Here is a 23,070-nt window from a genome sequence, read left to right on the forward strand (position 1 = left end):
TGGTTCTAGGGTATACTGCTAGATAGGGAGCTTATGAGTTATAGGAATAAGCAGATATGAAGCATTACTATATAAACAAATAATTTTTCATAGGGTCTGTACCAATTTACACTCCTACCAGGAGGATTCCCACCTAACCTGACAAGGCTTGATGTTGATAGTTTTTTTTTTAAATTTTATTTTTAAATGCTTTTGGATGAATAGTTGATAGATAAGTGATAAAGCCACTACAGTAAAATGTTAATGGTAGAATTTAGGTAGAATCAATAAGGGTAAAATTCTTTCAATTTGGTATATGTTTAAAGTTTTACTTTTTTTTCTTTTTTTAATCATAAAAAATTAGCCTGCTAGTTAAATACTTATGCTTTGAATATGGGAGTTAGTAGATAAAAAGAGATGCTGAATACATTGCAAGGTTCTTGATTCCCAGTTCAATGCCTTATTTATCACTAAAACATCCTCTATAGTTCACTGTACCTATTAAACATTTGATAAAGATTTGCTTAATGAATACATTTTAAGATGTTTGGAATTTAATTCTGCATTCATTTAATGATAACATCAGCTGCCAATAAGTATTAATAATGATAATAAAGGTATTATTCATTAAAGAATTAATATAGGCATTAGAAGTATAAAAATAACATAGATTAGTCTCTTTTTTTTTTTCATAATAAAAGGCTGGAGTAGAACTGCATCAGCTTAAATTTTCTAAGAGTTTTTTTCAAAGTGATACCATACTGGAATATTCTTTCATTCTAACCACCATTCAACTGATATCATCCTATTAACAGCTCAGAAAATACTACTTTCCCTAATTAGTGTCCACAGAGTTATTAGAAAAGAATTTCATATTTTACCTTGACCGGTTTGGACAAGAATATCATACTGATTTTTTCTCCAAATTTTCTATTCATTATATTTTTCCTTGTTTCTCACTCTTACAAATGTACTAGAACTCTATTTAAGCAACTTATTGTTCATCAAAGTATCTGGCTTATTATTTTTGTCTGTAATTTATGTGCCTCCATTTGTCTGTGCAGGGTGCCCAAGAATTGTAAACTTCTGGAGGTTAGGTTTAGACCCTTTTGTATAGCATCTAACACAATCTCATGACCATTTACACACAACAAATCCATGTTTGTAAAACAAGGAAAGTTCAAAAAATTGCACTCAAGTTATAATCTCTATATCATGAAATAAACAAACATGGAATAAACATTGCAGTGGTTCTATTGTTAAAAATACATTTTGGGTTGATAGGACAGCAACTGACGTATGCACCTTGATCTTTTATCTAATAAACTTGATGAACACTTCCATTGGTTCTAAAAGACTACTAATAATTTTTAAGTTTTGTTTTGTCTTTTTCAATACTTATGCCATTTATTTCTTTTAGTGAGTACAATGTAGGTAGAAGTAGTTATAGTGGGACACTCTCTAATTCCTAACTTTAAAGAGAAGACTAATAACATCTAATTATTAACTATATTTGCTTGATCAGGTCAAGGAAGTTCCCTTCAAATCCTAGCTTGCCAAGAGCTGTTTATTCATAAATAGGTATTGAATTTTATTAAATCCTTTTTCTGAATCAATTGAGAAGACCATATGGTTATTCTCCTTTAATTTGTTAATGTGGAGATGGATGTATCCTTGAAATAAACATATCTTGGTCTCGATGTATAGTTTTTTATACATTACTGGATTTGGTGTGCTAATATTTCATTTTGAAGTTTTATCATCCATGTTCACCACGACATCGGTATATACTTTTCCAGTTTTTCTACTATCCTTTTCTCGTTTGGTAAGAAGATTATACTACTTTTATAACATGAACTATGAAATGTTAACGTTTCTATTATTCTCAGGAACATTTTATGTAAGATAGGAATTATTTGTTCCTTGAAAGTTGTATATAATATGCCTGTAAAATAAAATGAACTTACTGTTTTTTAAAAATAAAATTTATTTTTTAGAAGTTTTAGATTTATGGAAAAATTGAGAGGATAGTATAGAGTTCGCAGATACCCTGAACTGTTTCCCCTATGTTTAACATCTTACATTGGTATGGTACATTCTTTACAATTAATCAACTGATACTGATGCATTATTATAAACTAAATTTCACACTTTATTTATGTTTCCTAATGTCCTTTTTCTGTTTCAGGATCCCATCTAGATTACTATATTACATTTAGTTGCCATATCTCCTTACGCTCCTCTTGGCTGTGGCAATTTCTCAGACTTGCCTTGGTTTTAATGACTTTGACAGTTTTGAGAAGTAATGGTCAAGTACTTTGTAGTGTTCTCTATTAATAGAGCCTGTCCTATATTTTTCTCATAAGGTTAAAGTTATGAGATTTGGGGAGGAAGATTTACTATAAAGTTACAATAATCAAGACAGTTTGGTAATGGTGAAACAATAGAAAAATAAGTAAATGGAATAACATAGGGAGCCTGAAAATAGACCTACATATGGTCAACTGATCTTTGACAATGAAGCAAAGACAGTCTCTTCAACTAATGATATTGGAACAATTGGATATCCACATGCAAAAAAATGAATCTAGACACAGACTTCATATTCTTCCTAAAATTTAACTCACAATGGATCACAGAGCAAAATGTAAAACACGAAACTATAAAACTCCTAGGAGATAACATAAGATAAAATGTAGATGACTTGGGTGCAATTACTTTTTAGAAATAACACCAAAGGCATAATCCATGAAAAAAAAAAAATCATTGATAAGACAGACTGTAATTAAGTTAAAAACATCTGCCCTGTAAAAGACAATGTCCAGAGAGTGAAAAACAAGGCAGACTGGGAGAAAATATTTGCAAAGGACATATCTGATAAAAGAAAGTTAATCCAATTACACAAAAAATTCTTAAAACGCTACAATAAGAAAACAAAGCCTGACTTCAAATTATTCTATAAAATGGTAAGAATCAAAAAGCATGGTATTGGCAGAAAAACAGACACACAGACCAATGGAACAGAACTGAGAGCCCAGAAATAAACCCAAATATATGTCGGCAAATAATTTTTGACAAGGAGACAAAAACATACAATGGAGAAAAGAAAGTCTCTTCAATAAATGGTGCTGGGAAAATTGGAAAGCCACATTGCAAAAGAATAAAACTAGATTGCTATGTGTCACCATACACCAAAATTAACTCAAAATGGATCAAAGACCTAAATATAAAACATGAAACAATAAACTACATAGAAGATTACATAGGTACTAAACTCATGGACCTTGGTTTTAGAAAGGATTTTATGGATTTGACCTCAAAGGCAAAGGAAATAAAAGTAAAAATAAATAAATGAGACTGTATCAAACTAAAGAACTTCTGCACAGCAAAAGAAACCATCAACAAAACAAAGAAGGAACTAACTGAGTTGGGAGAAGATATTTCAAAGAACACCCTTGATAAGGGGCTAATATCTAAAACATATAAAGAACCCATACAACTCAACAACAAACAAATCGTATTAAAAAATGGGCAGAAGACCCAAATACTTCTCTCAAGAAAACATACAAATGGATAACAGACATATGAAAAGATGCTAAACTTCACTAGCTATTAGGGAAACGCAAATCAAAACCACAATGAGATGCCACCTCACAACTGTAAGAATGGCTATTATCAACAAGTAATAACAATTGCCAGAAAGGTTGTGGGGGAAAATGAACCCTCATATACTGCTGATGGGAATGTAATTTGGTACATCCACTATGGAAAACAATATGGAGGTTCTTCAAAAAATTAAGAATAGAATTACCAATGACCCAGCAATTCCTCTCCTATCTACCTCCAACATTTGGAAACATTTATCCATAAAGTTATATGCACCCTGATGTTTGCTGCAGTATTATTCATGGTGGCCAAGACATAGAAACACTGAAATAGCCTTTGATAGATGACTGGATAAAGAAGACGTGGTACATATATGCAGACTATTACTTAGACATAAGAAGAGATGAAAAACTGCCACTGCGACAACATAGATGGATCTTGACATAATCATGTTAATTGAGATAAGTCAGACAGAAAGGGTTGAGAACCATGTGATTTCACTCATACGTGGGTAATAAAACTGAAAACAACAAATGAGCAAGACAAATGAATAAACAAGAACTCACACACACAGACAACAGTTTAGTGGTTACCAGAGGGAAAGAGGGAAGGGGGAAAGGTAGATGAGGGTAAAGGGAGTCAAATATATGGTGATGGGAAGATTTGACTTTGGGTAGTAAACACATGATGCAATATATAGATGATGTATTATTGAATTGTACACTTGAAACCTATATAATTTTATTAACCAATATTACCCCAATGAATTTAATAAAGAATGAAAATAAAAATCCTGATTAAAAAATAGGCTAAAGACCTGAACAGATAACCTCACCAAAGAAAATATACAGATGGAAAATTAAGTATAAGAAAAGATGCTCAACATCATATGTCAGCAGGGAAATGCAAATTAAAACAGTAATGAGATACCACCACACACCATTTAGAATGGCCAAAACTTGTAAGAATGACAACACCAAATGATGATCTATCTACACACTATAGAGCAAGAGGAACTCTCAATCGCTGTTGGTGGGAATGCAAAATGGTACAGCCACTTTGGAAGACAGTTGGCAGTTTCACAGAAAACTAAACACACTCTTACCATATATTCCAGCAACTATGCTCCTTAGTATTTACACAAAAGAGTTGAAAATTTCTATCTACACAAAAAACTATACATGAATGTTTATAGCAGCTTTATTCTTAATTGCCCAAACTTGCAAGCAACCAACATGTCCTTCAGTAGGTAAATAATAAATGGTGGTACATCCAGATAATGGAATATTATTCAGTGCTAAAAAGAAATAAGCTATCAAGCCATGGGAAGACATGGAGGAACCTTAAATGAATAATACTAAGTAGAAGAAGTCAATCTGGAAAGGTACATGTTGTGTGATTCCAATTATATGACATTCTGGAAAAGGCAAAACTATGGATATAGTAAAAAGATCAGGGGTTGACAGTGAGGGAGGGATAACTAGGCAGAGCACAAAAGATTTTAGGGTGGTGAAAATACCCTATGATACTATAAAGATGGACATACGTCATTATACATTTGCTGAAACACAAAGAATGTACATCATCAAGAGTAAATCATAACTGTAAACTATGGATTTGGGGTGATTATGATGTGTCAATGCAGGTTCATCAATTTTACATTCCAAATAGCAATGGACAGAGGGTCTAATTTCTCCACTTATTCACCAATGTTTGTTATTTTCTGTGTTTTTGATAAGAGCCATCCTAATAGGTGTACAGTGGTATCTCATTATAGTTTTGATATGCATTTCTATAATGATTACTGATGTGGAGCATCTCTTCATGTGCTTATTCGACATCTGTATATCTTCTTTGAAGATATATCTATTCAAGTCCTCTGCCCATTTTTAAATTGGGTTGTTTTGTTTTTGAGTTGGACTTCTTTATATATTCTGGATATTAAACCCTTATCAGATATATGACTTGTAAATATTTTCTCCCATTCTGTGGTTGCCATTTTACTTTGTCCTTTGAAGCACAAAGTTTTTAACATTGATGAAGTCCAATTTATTTTTTCTTTTGTTGCCTGTAGTTTTGGTGTTATATTCAAGAAAACATTGCTAAATTTAATGGCATGAAGCTTTCCCCTGAAAAGAATCAAGGTCTTTGATTCTTTTAATTTTAGTATATGGTATTAGGTATGGGTCCAACTTCATTCTTTTGCATGTGAACAACTAATTTTGCTAACAGAATTTGTGGAAGACTGTTCTCATTAAATTGTCTTGGTACCTTTTTCAAAAATCATTTAACCCTATAAGTGAGGGTTTATTTCTGGCCTCTCTATTCTAGTCCATTGGTTTAAAATTCTGACTTAATACCACTGTTTTGATTATTGTAGCTTTGTAGTAAGTTTGATATCATGGAGTGTGAGTCCTCCAACTCTGTGGTTCTTCTTCAAGATTGTTTCAGCTATCTGGGGTCCCTTGAGATTCCATATGAATTTTAGAATGAGTTTTTCTAATTCGGAAAAAAAAAAAACATTGATGTATTTTGATAGGCTTGCATTAAATCTGCAGATTACTTTGGGTAGTATTGACATGTTAACGAAAGTAAGCCTTCCAATCCAGAAACATGGAGTGAATTTCCATTTACTTAGGTCTTTAATTTCTCTAATGTTTTATAGTTTTCAATGTCCAAGTTTTTTACCACCTTGATCAAGTTAATGACTAAGAATTTTATTCTTTCTGATGCTATTGCTAATGAAATTGTTTTCATAATTTCCTTTTTTCATTGTTCATTGAAATGTATTGAAACAACTAACTTTTGCATGTTGATTATGTATCTTCAGCTCTGCTGAACATATTTGTTATTTCTAATCAGTCGTTTTTTGTGGAATCTACAGAATTGTCTACATATAACATTATGTCAAACAAATTTACTTCTTCCTTCCTAATTTAGAAAACATTTATTGTTCTTGCCTAATACTCTGACTACACCTTCCAATAGCACGTTTAATAAAAGTGGGAAAAATGGGCATCCTGTTTCTATTTTAGAGGAAAAGCTTTAAGTCTTTCACCATTGAGTATGATATCATAAGCTGTGTTTTTTAATATAAGGCCTTTATTATGTTAAAGTAGTTTTCTTCTATTTGCAGTTTGTTGACTGTCATTAACATGAAAGCATGCTGAATGTGTCACATGCTTTTTCTATATCAATTGAGATGCTTATATGTTTTTTATCTTTTATTCTGTTACTGTGGTATATTCTATCGATTGCTTTTTGTATGATGAACTATCCTTGCATTCTAGGATAAATCCCACTTGGTTGTTGTGCATAATTCTTTTAACATGCTGCTGATTTTGGTTTGCCGGTATATTGAAGATTTTTGCATCAATGCTCATAAAGAATATTGGTCTGTAGTTTTCTTGTAGTTTTTTGTCTGTTTTGGTATCAGGGCAATGTTGGCCTCATGTAATTAGTTAGGAAGTGTTCCCTTCTCTTCAATTTTTTGGAATAGTTCAAGAAGGACTGGTGTCCATTTTTTTAATGTTTGGTAGAATTATTCAGTAAAGCCATCTGATACTGGCTTTTATTTATAGGTTGTTTTTTTTTTTTTTTTTTACTGATTCAATCTCCTTACCAGTTACACATAAATTTGGATTTTCTATTTCTTTGTGATTCAATCTGGTAGGCTCTGTGTTTATAGGAATTTGTCCATTTCATGTAGGTTACACAATTTATTGCCATACAATTGTTCATAGTACTCTTAGTCCTTTTTATTTCTGTAGAATTGGTAGTAATGTCCTTTCATTTCTGAGCTTAGTAGTTTGAATTGTCTCTTTTTTCTTAGTTAATATAGCAAAGGTTTGTTAATTTTATTGATCTTTTTGAAGAACCAATATTTAGTTTAGTTGATATTTCTGTATTGTTTTTCCACTTTTTAATTTATTTCTGTTTTAATCTTTCTCATACTCTTCCTTCTGCTAGCTCTGGGTTTTGTTTGTTCTTTAGTGCCTTAAGTTGTATTGTTAGGTGGTTGTTTTGAGATCTGCAAGCATTTACAGCTATAATGTTCCCTCTTAGCATTGCTTTCTCTGAATCACTTATGTTTTGGTAGGAATCATGGAGCCAGAAAACAGTGAAATAACATTTTTTTTTTTAATGTGCTGAAAGAATCAACTGTAAATCCAGGATTTCATATCTAGTGAAAATATCCTTTAGGAATGAAGGTAAGATAAAGGCATTTCCAGATGAAGGAAAAGCTATTAGAAGGTGTTTCTAGCAGATTTGCTCTTAGAAATGGAACTCTCAACAAAAAACGATAATGATCAACACTTAAATAAGACTTATTATAAATCAATTGTTGTTCTAAGCGCTTTACATGGACTAACTCCCATAGTCCAAGAAGGCTGGTATTATCAACATCTTCATTATACAGATGAGAAAACAAAAATAAAAAAGATGTGATGCAGCTACTAAGTAGTAGAGCTAGAACAGAACCCCAGCCATCTACCTTCAGAGATGATGCTCTTAACTATTACTTGGTCCTATCTTTCAACTTACTTGTATAAAATAAAAAAATAAAAACTCTGTAGGATGTTGAGTTAACCAAGTAGATGAAAACGATTTGAAACAGATTTAATTATTTTAAAATTATTTTTATTTAATTATACTCTCTAGAGACAAAAATAGAAATGCAAGGCATCAACACGATGCATTACTTTACCTCTATTAGAAGTAGGATGAAATATTGATTTATTAACAGTAACCTTAACAACAAACAGTATTTGAATACTTACTATGTGTTAGAAGTTGTTTTGGGAACTTAGAATGTAAAATGAATAAGATAAAATTCTTGTTCTTAAAGATTTTATACAAATTAGGTAATACAGACAAATAGGTAAATAATTACAATACAGCATGTGTTATAACAGAAGCACGTTCAAAGCTCAAAGTATATAGAAGGAAAAAATGCTATATAGAAAAGAATCATCAATCTAATCATGGCTGTTTTAAAAACAGCAATTTAAAAAAAGACTTTAAAAAGCACAAAAAATGAACATTCATGGAATTATTCCCCAATTCCCTTTTCTATAACTCATATAGACAATTATTGCTGTTCCAAATCTGTGAATAAACTCTTGGTCAAGTCAGCAATGAATGGAAAGAAAAGTCAAAAGAGTCTGTTACCCTGCCGTGTATTATATTTTAATTTTCAAAGCCTTCTGCATAAAGATGATGCGCTTACTTCAAAGTACTTAGAATAAGCTCCTGCTGATGCTCTGTTATTATGTGGATTCAAAAGGTAGAGGAGAAATTAATCCAGAAAAATCTTTCAATAAGATGAAAAGTGATATTCCTATACTGGATCAAGAAAGCTATCTTCTATTTAAAGAGTTACCTTAAAAGTTGCAAAGAACAAGTTCTTCAGGTAAACTGTGGGACCCTTAAGGTGAGGACCATGTCTTATTTTTCTAACCTTAGTGTCTCTGATGGTTAATATGGAGCCTGGTAAATAAAGTATTTTTATGTTTGCTGAATTAGAATTTTCATTATAAAAGAATTAACAGGAGATGAAGTTTAATTCTTTCTTGACTATATTTTTTGTATGCCAAGATTTCTTTTATATTCAAAGATCACTCTTAATTCCATAGAGAAAAAGAATCAAATGCGACCCCTAACCTCATATGTGTAGGTAATGTAAGGGTTAAAAAAAATAAAAGAATCAATGTAAGTTCCTTAAAGATCAGCATAGACTTTTAAATTTAATATATCTATCATACTACTTTAATTCTATTTTTGCTGTTACTAAAATAAAATGTTATAATATAGGTACATGTGACAGCAAAGAGATTACCGTATCTAATGAATCACTCACATTTCCCTGAGCTATGCTTCAAGTGGCTGCCATTAATGGAATATAAACTTAGTGTAAGTAATAGAAAGGGCATTATGACTTATATTCCATGGACTAAGTGAATATATTTACTTTTATAATAATGTTTCATACAGGATCAATAAATGGCTATAAATAATAATTTTGAAACTCTTAAATTATCAAGCAGCTGTGTATTTTTAGGTTGCTCTGAGATCAACTGTCTAATAGTCATTAAATCAACAGATTCTCACTAAATTTGTCTTAAATTTAAATGATATATGTTGTCCGCATTAAAATAAATTTTAATCTAAGAGTTTCTAAAATAATAACAAATAACTAAACCATCAGATCGAGGATGGATTTCAACATTTATGTCAACAAAGGCATAGTTTTAAATATACTAATTTAATATAATAATAACAACATATTATTAATTGAGCTTTTTCTCATGACCACACATCAATATTCCTATTTATAAATTAGAATAAAATTTCCTAACTTTTGAGAACTTATTTTCGAAACTCTTTTTAGTTTTATTAACTTAGTATTTAATGACAATTAATAAATATTAATTAATGATTACAAATAATCACAAAAAAAGAACAATGTTACATCTTAATAAGCTGGACTCTCCTCTGGGTTAGGACTGACACCTTTTAGCAGTAATATAATATTTTCTAAAACTTTAAATATAATATGCAAAAATAAAAAAATAAAACAAAGAACTTGAAGGAATCTGTGGCCAAGATTTAACTAAACAGGAAACTAAGAATTTAATTTTGGGGAAGAAAGGGGACAAACTTAAGTGTTATGACTCAAGTTTCTTAGGTTTATGAGTCTATTGTAGTGACTAGTGGTATGGAATTAATTTTCTTGGCAACATGTTGGTGACTTTCTTACCTAGAGAGCATGCCCAGAGGTGTAACATTAAGTGATCCCATCAGCATTGCCAGGGCCATCCCTGGCGCTTCCCGTTCTATTACTTCTTTTGTGGCCTGTAATTAAAGATTAAATAGCAGACTGAGTGAAATTAGCCAAAAAGAAGGAAGGAAGAGTAGTAAAATTAATTTAAAAATAATGATAAATCATGCTTTCTATAAACCATACTTTGTACTTCCCCATTTTTAAGGTATCAAGATTGTTCTTTGGGACCACTGAATAAAAGCCGAGGACCAGGACATCCAGGGAACTTTTATATTAGTAAACCTTTCTTATTGTTCTTTACAACTCAGAAGTATTTGATAAAAGTCTCATCTCGCCTAATAACCTAAATTTTAAAATGAAATCTCAGATTGCTATAATAGCTCAATAGATTTTCATAGTGTATGAACTCTGGGTATTTTTCTTTGTCTATTACTTTTGAAATAATTAGTCCCTAAAAACCTGAGATCACTTGTATCTCTCCTAACTCTACAATTTTATGATACAATTAAAAGGAACTCAAGAAGTCACCAGGTTAACTTTTCCTGTGTATTGGGTAGAAGAAAAACTGTAGTACCATCTTCCATATCTTCAATATAAATTAATTATCTAATTGTTTTTTAGAAGAATTAATGAGGTGATAGCTTTAACTATACAATAGAAGTTTTAAGATAGGGCATTCTTAAGACAAGTATGGTTAAACCTGTAATAGCTAATGAAGGAGACAGGAAAATTTCATTTTCTAAAGGTCAATCAAAATAGGTACATATTTATCATTCTGTGATGGTAAAGTTATGTTTTAGGTTAAAAGTTGGGAGTGAAATATGTAATTTAATCCATTTCTAATCCTCTGTTTCTACACATATGGCAGATTACAATACTTAGGGGCACTACAGAAATAAAGCTTGCAAAAGAAAGTATTCCAGGAAATAAGAAAATTGCAAATGAAATAAAAAGTAAATTATGGAGTTATATAGAAAAAGATTGATATTTCAATATCTCATTAGCAGTAGAGATGTATTCCTAAATATGATTGTAGCTCTGGGCAAAATTTAGGTTGAGGACTGGGCAAAGCAGTTAAAATGCATCAAGTATGTGTTAGATGCTAGTAGGTGGTATAAATAAACTTTTACGATGTGTATAAATAAGTTACTTAAGCCCTTATAACTACACAGAATAAAAGACTACTAGAATTGATGTAATCTACTGGTCCACTGAATCCCAGCATAATACAATACTTAATGACAGAAATTTTAAAGGAAAACTAACACTACCATAATGTTTTCCAATAAAACCTGTTATAAAAATAAAGGGCCAGCAGGCAAGACAAAAGGGAATTCTTAAATTCCTAAATTTGGGAGTTAATTACTTTCATTTAAATACATAGCTAAAAACTGTCAAGTTGGCATTATTTAGACACTATCCCTTGTTTTCCAAATTTAATCTATCTAGTATGATTTTGAGGTCTCTTGAGAAGAAACACTATTTCCATGTTCTAATGATGTACTCCAAAGTATAGTAGCATACTTTATTTAAGGATAGGGGAAGAAAATATCAACAGAGAGCTAAGAGGAAGTCTTTTACTTAAACAGATACTTTAAAGCACAACATTTATCCATCTATACATTATTTATAAGCACCTACTATATACAAGGTAGTATTCTAGGCATTGATTGCATTAGTAAAAACAAACATAAGAGTGTGTAAACTCGCTGTCATCTAGTATGTGAAAAACTCAATTGACATATTACATTTGAGAATTACCTAAAAGAGATATAATTCATTAATTTTTCTAGATCCTCTAAAATATACAATTGGGTTTGGCCAGATCACAGTGGAATGCCTCCTTTCACTTTTCAAAGCAGTTCTTTTACTGGATGTGCTTCTGTGGCATGCAATTGGATCCAATGAATGGCTCAGTGAAATTCATATTTATATTAAAGTGTTTGAGGTCATTGTTTATCACATTGCACTGTAGTCCTCTTTAGGAAAACTCATAGGAAAAATTTCCTCTTAAATGTCATAACTAGGAATAGGTAATTTTCTGTGCTATCAGTTTATTTTTAAATTATGATGCCTGTAAATCAAGTTACCCTTGAAAACAAATTTGTAGATATCTTTTTAGTAGGCTTACTGAACACAATCTAATTTCACCTTATTTTTTCTTGCCCAATTTTTCCACATTTATCTTATTAAAAGTTTAGTTGTGCTTTATGTATTTGAGTAAATAATACTAAATACTTTTTATAGTATTAATAAATATATGGATGATGGATGATGGATAGATGGATAGATGGATTCTTTATACAGAGGTCTTCATTTTTTTCCAAATATAATTTAGAGAAGACAGGTAATTCTTTCTGAAGACTTTCCAGAGAATTTGGGCATATAGATGTAAGTCTTGTATATTTTAAAACAGAAAAGGAAAATATATATTGTGGTGATGTCACAAAAAGGCATTGGTGCTGACAGTGGTGAGTAAGGGGGAGACTGTAAGACTCTCTAGGACTAGACACAAACCAAACTTTTCAATAAGATATCCCTAAATAATGCACAAATATGGTCTTTCTTACATTTATATCAAATATATCTTTTCCATAAAACATCAGAACCTTCTATTTTCTTTTCCTCTTAAGCTGTTTGGTATAGCAGAAAGATCACCATCTGTGAAGTCAGATCCAGTTAAGGTCCAGGAGAGTAAAAGCTGGATCTGATGTAATACCTACACAATACCCAACACGAAGTATATGTATTCAATAAATTTTTGTTGAATAAAAAAAAAGAATAAATAAATGAACCAATATAGGTTGAAACCTGACTTTATTACCTAGTTGTTCTGTGCATTAGAACAAAATGCTTAATCTCTCTGAGCTTCAGTGTACATATGAATAAAATGGAGATAAAATGAAACAAATCTACATATTATGAGAGCTAAATAATATAAGCAAATCACCTAGCATAGGGTATGTTTTCAATACATGTCAATTCTCTTTATGCTTTTACTTTCCAACTCTCTTTACCTCCTTGCAGTTTTGCTCATACTGGTTAGAGAACAGGAATAATACAAAAATTCAGAAACCTAATCTAGAAACAACCTAGTGATTGAGAACTAAAGACAAAAGGAAAGAGAATGGAGAGCAAGAACTTAAATGTTAGAACATTGGCAAGTGCAGGGCAGGAAGCAGAATACTGAAATAGTGGGATCTAAAGCAAACAAGCAGTCAAATGAAGTAAGAATTGGAAGATGGACAGAGGGCAAGAATTGGGTGAAAATATCTATAAACTGTAAATGGGGAGGCACAGCTAGAAGGCAAATAACAAGAGAGTTAAATTTAATGTAGAGCAAAATAAGAAATTATTAAAAAATCCAAACAGAAGAATAGTTTTAATGAATGTAGCTTTATCCTTTCAATTATATATACTAGCATGATATAGATAAATGAAGGTTATCCGTACCTGTTAACGAGTAGATAACAAGTATTCATTATCAGACTATTCATAATCAATGGCAAAAGGATGCCATCAAACATTGGAAACCATTTTTTTCTTAATTAGCTTGACTTTCTGTTTCCCACTTTCTTATACATTATTAATTTGATTATCAAATTCCTTTTTTCCTTGAGCAATAGTAGAAATTTTTAGACCTACTTCAGATATAACCCTTTCTGAACTAGTAGAGTCCAAAAATAATGAGTTTTAATTGTACTTAGCTATTCTCTTTAAATATGGCATTTTATCTTTACCTTCTAAATACTTTCTAAACTATGAAAGTTGCAACCTATGGAAAATCACTTATTATAATCTTTTCCTTTTACCCTTGATGCTTTGAAGATAACATCGAAGTCAAAAAGATGCCTCAAAGACTGCTCAAGTTGCAAAAAAAGGGTGTCATAAACAATGATTCTGTAGCCCAGGGAACTTGTCAATGAAATTCAGGTCCATTTTTAACTTCACAGGAAAAATGACCTTAAAAAAATGTTATTGCTAACAGGCAATGATGTTTAAATATGTACAGGATATGCAATGGCTACATGTAAATATGAAGAAATTCCTTATATACATGGTTACTGTGAAAAATCATTTAGTATAGTGCTTTTAATTTTTTATAGACATTTGTTAACAGAGTATAATTAGTATTAACATTTACATGCTTGTTACTTGACTATGTAGATTTAATAAAATTTCCTCCTAACAATTACTGCAGTGCCCTCTGCTGATTAAATAATCTTAAGTATCAAAGACTACCTATGAAACACTATCTAAGGGATACTAACAATGTCTTTAAACCATCAATGTGGAATAAGGTTAGAGCAGTGGTTCTCAAACTTTAGATGGATCAGAATCTCCTATTCGCCTTGTTAAACACCAGTTGCAGGGCCCCACCGAGAGACTTTGATTCAGAATGTCTGACCGGGACCTCAAAATTTGCATTTCTAACAAGTTGCCAGGTTCTACTTGCGATGCTGCACAGAGTCCACATTTTGAAAAACACACTGCAGATGGACGTAATGAGGCAGATTAATAATGTGTACTACTTGATTTAATCTTCATTACCACCTTATATTCAGCTTTGTAAAGGAGACTGAAATAAATGTGAAGATCCTTCATAAGGGCAAAATGTAGACCTAGTGAAGAGATACATTAGGTAAAAATAGGCTGTTCGATGCCAGCCAATTAAATTTTCCTGATTCTATCCATTAAAGGACAAACACATTAATTTTATTTTACACTTTAAAAAAGGGTAATAATAAACCAACAATTCAGAGCCTGCCCTTGTAAGTATCCTACAGTACAAAGAAGCTATCTTTATTATATTTTTCTCTGGACTACACAGACATAATGTCTAAAATTTACATATATGACTAATGCCTAGGGATGTTCAAGGAGCACCAGATATAAATCTACTCCTTTCTCCTCTCATTTAAGAAAAAAGCAGAATGACAGTAAGAGTTACATTATTATAAGAGCAACCTTAAATTTATTCTAATTAATTAAAAACATTCATTTGCAGATTTTGTTAATTTTGTATTATCTACAAACACCTTTCAACCAATCATAACACATTAGTGTATATAACAGTGTGACTAAGTGGTTAAAGACTACTGCTACAAGAAGGAGAAGCATGTTCCTCAAAAACTGATATGTAGAGATGGGAAAATGTCTTTTTTCTCAAACCTGAAGGAAGATGAAGTTGAAAGATAATCCAATTTGAAATTGTATTGAAAAGCTGATGTCTAGTTAGTGAACTGGAGAATGTATACTCTAGTCTCTTTACAAGTTACTCTGGACTTTTGTTTAATGTGGTTAGTAGTACATAAGTAGAAATATAACAGCTGCCTAAAAAAAACTATACATTAGATTTTTACTTTATGAATGATCACACAAAATTACTTGATTTACTTAAAGCAGTGCAAGTTTTAAATTTTCATATAACAACATAACTTCAGGTTGTGCTTAAATATCCTAATTGAGAATAAAAGAAACAAACTCCTACTTTAGGCTTGTAAGTACTATCTGCAAATGGCTCACTGCCAACTGATTTTGCTAAGTCTAAAACTTTGCTCCTTTGCCTGAGATGAATAATTCTCACCGGTGACATCCACATTAGAAACATGTAATTATCATGTGTGAAGTTCTCTTTCTGCAAAACTCATTTCTCACCAAAACAGAACATGTGACAAAGTGAGAGAAACAAGAAAAAGGTGAGGTAAAAGATGTGGAATGAGTAGACTAAATGCTGAGAAGAGAGAAAGAAACAAAACAGCTTCTTTCATTTTAATTATTATTATAAGGTATCGTATTTTGTCATCTCATAACCACCCTCAGTTTTAAAATTAGGGGCCAACTGGGAAAGAGGTAAATAAATACTGTACTTCCTAAAAACAAAGAAATCCAATCCATCTATGGTCTTGAGATAAGCTTAACTAAGTAGAAGTTCCTAGTAAAGATGGGAGAAAAATGTATGTACATAAGTGTTTGGAGGCTATGGCACGCTGTTGCTTGAATTAAATAACTTGCTCTCTATAGTTTTGCTTGTCTAAAGATTGATTTTAAAGCTACTAGCCTCTCACTTTGTGATCAGGCTCTTTATTCATGATCTATAATCTATCGGTCCTTCATTATTCACATATTAAACAAAAATCAGCTTTTGTTTTTATGCCCCAGAAATTTATCTCTGTTTTCCATTTGTAAAAAGGGGTAATGATATGTGTTACCATGCTTATAAAACTAAAGAGTTAACTAAAGGATGTCCCATATAAAGCATTTTTAGTTAAGTACAAGGATGACACAATATTTATAATGCTAGTATTATGACATTATGCACCACATAAATTTATAATACTCTGAAAGAGCTCTTATTTCTCTTATTCACTGCATTGGAAAGCTAAATATGAAGACTATTATTTAGCCTATTATTGAATAATAGAAGAAATAGTCACATCAGTAGTTATGCTTTTCTTACAAAACACCTATATTCTCTATTTAAATAGTTAACATATTCCTATATTACATAATACAGAGGACATATATCATTACTTCTCTTTTTGTAAGTGAAGAAATAGACACAATAATAAATTCTATGACTAATCCAAAGTCATAGAGTAAATCAACAGAAAACTCCAAAAAAGAACTCAGGACTGTAGATTCCAATTCTGAGTCTAATCCATAAATTTACCATTATATGTTTTCAGTTTATAAGGCACTACACCCTATTCAGACATAGGAAGGATCTCTGTACTCTGTTTAAATAAGATAGAACATATAAAATGCTCAGTATCAATCCTAACACATGGCAAGTGCTTAACAAATGATGGCTACTACGATTTGTACTAAAGCACAAATCTAAAGTTACCTATATCGTAGAAGTTGTTACAGATTATAGTCAAAGCAATAACGAAAACTGAATAGTTTCTATTGGAAGCAATGTAGAAGCTGAGTATGTCTGTTTTGAATGTGTATAAATTACCAGAAGATGTCTGAAGAATGTAACATGCCAGCAACAATCTTGAAAACTTAATAAAAACTTATCAACAGCACCTACTGAAGTTACAATTTCACCTAAGTCCAACAGAAAACAACAATGTAATTATGTACCTAAGCAAAGATGAAAATGTATAATCAAGTGTCCATAAATACTTGTAGTATATAAATTGTTCCAATTGGTAACACAAATAAGTTTATATCGATTTTTTAAATTTCCATAATAATCATTCACTAAAAACTCGGCCTTTTCTCTCATTGGGACTGAAATAAGACTCAGGAAGGTATAAAATTGGAGAACATAAAGAAGTAATGATCCATTCAAATCAAGTTAATGCTCTGCTGCTTATGCTAAATAGAGGGGTCTTATCATTTTAAATCAACCATTATTATATTTCATAGTAGAAAAATCTACTTTGTAAGAGTCTCTACAAATATAAGAATGGATTAAAAAATTCAGTGAGCTATAATCCAGAAGAAATATAAGACATTATTTATTAAGTAAAATTGACATAAGTTGGATCAAAGAAAATCTTTACCTTTATTATATTAGAAATCTCTTAACAAGGAACTTAAAAATAATCAAAGGCCTAATTTTTAAAAACTGTTCTAAAAAGAGGTGCAGTTATCTTTTGCCACTGAAAAAGGTAAAACTGCAGGAATGCAAAAAAAGATTATAAAATTAAAGAATTACACTTCTTATATATATTCTGATTTGAAAGCTAAAGAATTATTCTATAAGTACAAGAGTCTTCCAAGGAATCATTACACACACGCGCGCGCGCGCACACACACACACTTCTTATGATATGGAATTTGGGGTTTATATCTCAGAATCAAGATCCATAATTTAAGATCTAAAGATCCTAGACTGTTTCAGAACACCTAGATTAGACTATGGTGCTTAGAATAAGGTAGTTTACTATCCAAATAAAGCCTATGTCACCTTCAAGTTTGAGATTTAAAAGAAGCCAAATTAGAGTTCGTCCTTTAACAACAACAAAAAGCTGCACTTATAAAAATAAGGATAATATATATCTGTGTATGTGCACACATGCACACATGTCCTAGGACTGGGATTGAGTTCTTCAGGCTAGGGTTATAGGCAACTGAAGAGTTGACTTTATTAGGGTAGTTGGTGCGGGTTAGGAGGAAGTTGGTTGATTCTACTGGCAGTAAACAAACACCATCACCTAGTCAGAATGGGTGGAAGTGAATATCCCTACTAACACATACACACACAAATATACACTTGTATGCCTGGGGCTGTTCATTTATAACACTCTCTCTTTCAATACTATATTCATGTTTATTTTAGCTCAATGATATTCTCTAGATATCGTATCCTTAAGTGTGGCTCAGGATATGCAGGAGCCAAACCAAATTCACAAGAATCAACAAACAAAGGCTATTTAAAAATTCAGGTTTATAAAACAAACCTGAAAGATCTGATAACCAGGCAATATTATTCTATATTAAGATAATTTTGAACAGTGTTAACTCAGGTTCTATCTGCACATAATAAAAATTAAGTATCCAAGAGCAGAGGGTGCCCAAAATAGGAATATTAAGTGGGGCGGGTGGAAATTGAGATTTTTTCAACACTGTAATAGGAAGGACAGACTTCTATACCTAGCCAAGTTTGCCTCTAGGGAAAGAACAGAAAACAAAGAAATAGATGGGGATGTGGAGAGTAGCAACACTAGGTTCTGTCATGTCCTGATTTTCAGAGTTGCTTTTCTTCTTCCTCTTCTTTTTATCAATGCAAGTTGTTCAGAAGTTATCAGACTTTTTGTAATTTTCTTTGCATAATTTTCAGATACCACAGCTTCTGCAAATTCTCTATTTTTTATTACAAAATAATAGGTCTATATAAGGAATATTTTCCTTAATCTTCCTGACCTTCTCTGATCATCAGCAGCAAAGACAAGAAAACATCAAAGAGAAATAATAATTGTTTCAGAAGGAAGGAATCAGAAAAAAATAAAATTATGACACAGTATTCATTTCTAGCATCTCAAAATAAATCTGGCCTAAATCAGTCAGGAAAAATGTAGGTCTAGTCTTAATGTTATTTATAAAAATGTCCTCGTGTTGTTTGGAGAGGTATATCAGAAAGCTAAATAAATAATAATTAACAGAAATCCAAAACATTAGTCTGTTAAAAGCAGTAAAGAGTATTTAAAGCAAAGGACAAGTAATATGGCTCATTATCAAAATTGAAAATTTTGAATAATTATATTGAAAATTGAATAATTATAATTATTCAGGTGCTATCTCAGAGCAATACGAGACACTATAATGTTTAAAGCTAGTATGATATATTCTGGGCAGAAATTTTTAAAGATAAAAGGGTACTGCTTTAGGTTAAACTATAGATAATATGACAAGAGGCTAAAAAATGAGTGAGTTTTCAATCCTGGCATATTAAGATCATTCTATGGATTGCACTCAAGATTTTCTTGTTATTAAACAGAAAAAAGAACTGAAGACTAATAAGGGAGTGATAGAGATATTACCTTTTTATTTTTTCCTAGGTGAGGCAACCCTTGATTGAACTCACAGATTGCAAGGACTTTGTCAGCTTACAATCCCTTATTTTTTATTTATTTTTTTATGCCTACAGCTCCTGGTCTTCCTAGGTGGTCTCTCATCCAAGTACTAACCAGACCTGACCCTGCTTAGCTTCCAAGATCAGACGGGATTGGGATTGTTCAGGGCAGTATGGCCGTAGACTAGGTTAGCTTTCAAAAAACAAACAAACAAACAAACAAAAAACCCCCACCACATTATACAACTCTATTTTCAATTTAGTATTCCTCAAAATAAAAGTATATTATTAATAAATAAGTTAAAAAAATGATGTTACCCTTATTATTTTCCTTTATCCCAGATCTTATCCTTTAAAATATCTACGTCTTTTTCTGAATTAAAAATGTTTTTCAGAATGAATACGAGTGAAGCAAAATCTTTAAAAATTACTCATTATTGTTAAGAAAACAAGTTAAATCTGAATGTAATTTCTATTTTAGTGCTTATCTCCTGAGAACTTTGAATTTTCATAGCTGTGGTGTTAAAATAACTTTAGCAAGATATCAGGAGATGGGTGGAAAAACAGGTTACTAAAATTTATCCTAAGTGTAGCTCTTTAAAGAGATTCCTTTAAACAAAAAAAAATCAATGTGAACACTGAGCAATAGGAATGAAGCTAACTGCTTTCAAGTTTGAAGGCACACATCAGTATAAGGACAAAGTCCTAGTTCAAATGACTTAATTATGGATTTAATTATGGATTTAGTCAAATCCATAATTAAAACTACTGAATATGACTAAACTTTCTGACACCAAGAATTCAAGTGAGTTTTAGTTGAAAGGGAGAATAAATTAAATCCCCAAATATATTCAATATTAGTATATAGTTTTACTTTTAGTGGTGGGGGGATTACATTACATGTTGTAATTATATTCAAGAACAACCTCCTAACCATTAGTTATATATTTATCTCTAGCCATTCTCTACTATTCTACTATAAAATGAATAATCTTGGTTTTAGGTAATGTTGTTTATTAATAGCTACCAATGAAATCACTAATCTGTCATGGAGGCTCCAGGTTTTAAAATTAAAGACATTCCTACTGGCATTTAAACTATTACCAGAATCCTTCAGCTGTGATGAGGCATTAATATAGAAGACATTCTTATTCTTGAATCAGTGATGCTTAGAAGAGGTGAAAGGATTTCCTTACATACAATTACTCTGACTTTGAACATTTTTCCTGAAGAATTAGAAGAAGATAACAAAATTTTGTGGATAATGTTAGAAATGCATTTTTTGTTAAATATCATTTCCCCTCTCTTAGAATGTAAGCTACTTGAGAACAAAGCCTTATCTTTGTTTCACATACTCTTAACAAACTATGTGGCACAGAGCAAGCCTTTTTAACAGGTTCTGACAGAATTATTAGATATAATGAATTAACTTCTCTCCTATGCATATCGAATAGTATAAGTTTATGTACCATCTTGGGAGAATTGAGAAGATAGTCACTCAAAATAATTTTCTAAGTCTGACAGTAAGATGAGAAATCTCAGCTGAGAAAAGATGCATAGATTATATAAAATCACCAAAAAATTGAGTTAGTAAGTGAAAATATTATCAACTAATGGACTGAAAGTCTTCTTTCCTAAATCTGTTATTTAAACTCACTGAAGACAAAGACCAATTCCAACTTTTGTAACTCCTCTAAGGTATAGGATACTATGTTACACAGTTCAATGAAATAAATATTGTGTTTTACAAGTGGATTAAAACACATATGTATGCATACATTGTCTAAACTATGTCCCCAATCTACTGACTCAATCTCTGGAGGTTGGGAGCAGGAATATTTTAAGAAAAATCTGTGTAGATAGAATTTTGAGTATCTAGGACTGAGGACCACTGAATTGAAATGAATTCCTATTCCCATTGCTGGTTCCTCTAAATACAACCTGGCTGCCTCATTTCAATCCCATTATCTTCATTAAACCTTGTCTTTCAAATGCCTCTTTCTTCTCTTCTTTAAAAGTCAGCATTATTCCTTTCAAAGACATGTCATCATTATATCCTGAAGTTGGTATATTTTTTAAAATCAACCTTCTTCAGAATCATTTTTGCTGTCCTTTGACCATCTCATATCTGTGTTATTTTACTTCATTCTCCCTTTCATTCTTAGAATAATTTCACTTATATGATGTACTAATAATAGGTAAATTCAGAAAGTAAAATAGAGGTTACCAGGGACTGGGGGAGGAAGGAAGAGGGAAATTAATGTTTAACAGGTACAGAGTTCCTGTTGAAATGATTTTAAAAAAGTTCTGGAATCAGATATTGGTGATGGCTACACAAAACTGAAAGTAATAATGCCACTGAATTGTACACTTACTAGTCAAAATGGTAAATTTTATGTTATGTGTATTTTATGATAATTTTTAAAAAGTTACTGAAATGATTTTCTTGACTTTCCTAAAGTAGCCTTTTTCTTTATACTAATTTATCTCTATTAGATGAAAATAAAATTTAAAAACACTGTCCATATCTTTTTTAATATTCCTTAAATTTATGACTTTCATTTTAACGTTTTCCTTTTCTTTTTCTCTTTAATTTTTAGTAAAAATAAGATAAAATTTAATGTGGATACTCAGCATTTTCCATACTTCAAGCACGATATTGTAGATACACACACACTTAGATACTTCAAATCTACACATACATACATGTGTATATACACATACACACCCACTTTAAGAGTCCTTGGACTCTTAAAATCATTTGCAAATTTCACCAAAATTCTCAACTTGTTTGCTCTTGCCTTTCATTTAAATATCAGTGAGTAAGACAACAAGCTTTATAGTGCAAATAACTTTTTATTCCAAGTTCTTTTTAGATGCCAAATACTCAGCAAATAATGAAAAAAATGTCAATTTTAAAAGTTTACCCACACACAAGAAAAAATAGCCTAAAAGGAGGGAAGGATAAATACATCAAAAGAATCTCTAAAGAACTGGTATTACATAAGTTATAGGGCAGCTGAGAAATTATATTTTCAAAGGAAAAAACAGAGCAGAGTGGAAAGCTACAACTAAATTTATTATTTTTAGAGATGATACTTTTAAGTTTTAAATAAAATTAATAGGAGTAATTTGTCCTCATGAAGCCCTGGAAAAATCAGGGGAAATAAAT

General features: G+C 31.2%; 1 protein-coding gene and 1 pseudogene across 9 annotated transcripts in view; both read right to left on the reverse strand.

Moving 5' to 3' along the window:
* GPHN (gephyrin) overlaps positions 1–23,070 on the reverse strand; it is a 404,083-nt gene that overhangs the window by 216,104 nt on the left and 164,909 nt on the right. For all 9 annotated transcript variants that reach the window (XM_011384213.2, XM_011384195.2, XM_011384203.2 and 6 more), the window contains one exon: positions 10,346–10,440. In XM_011384213.2, the coding sequence (XP_011382515.1) occupies positions 10,346–10,440 (95 nt within the window). The remainder of the gene's footprint in view (positions 1–10,345; positions 10,441–23,070) is intronic.
* Positions 19,965–20,083, reverse strand: LOC111735919 (annotated as a pseudogene).

The sequence above is a fragment of the Pteropus vampyrus genome, unplaced genomic scaffold, assembly GCF_000151845.1.
Source record: "Pteropus vampyrus isolate Shadow unplaced genomic scaffold, Pvam_2.0 Scaffold15, whole genome shotgun sequence".
Classification (NCBI taxonomy): Eukaryota; Metazoa; Chordata; class Mammalia; order Chiroptera; family Pteropodidae; genus Pteropus; species Pteropus vampyrus.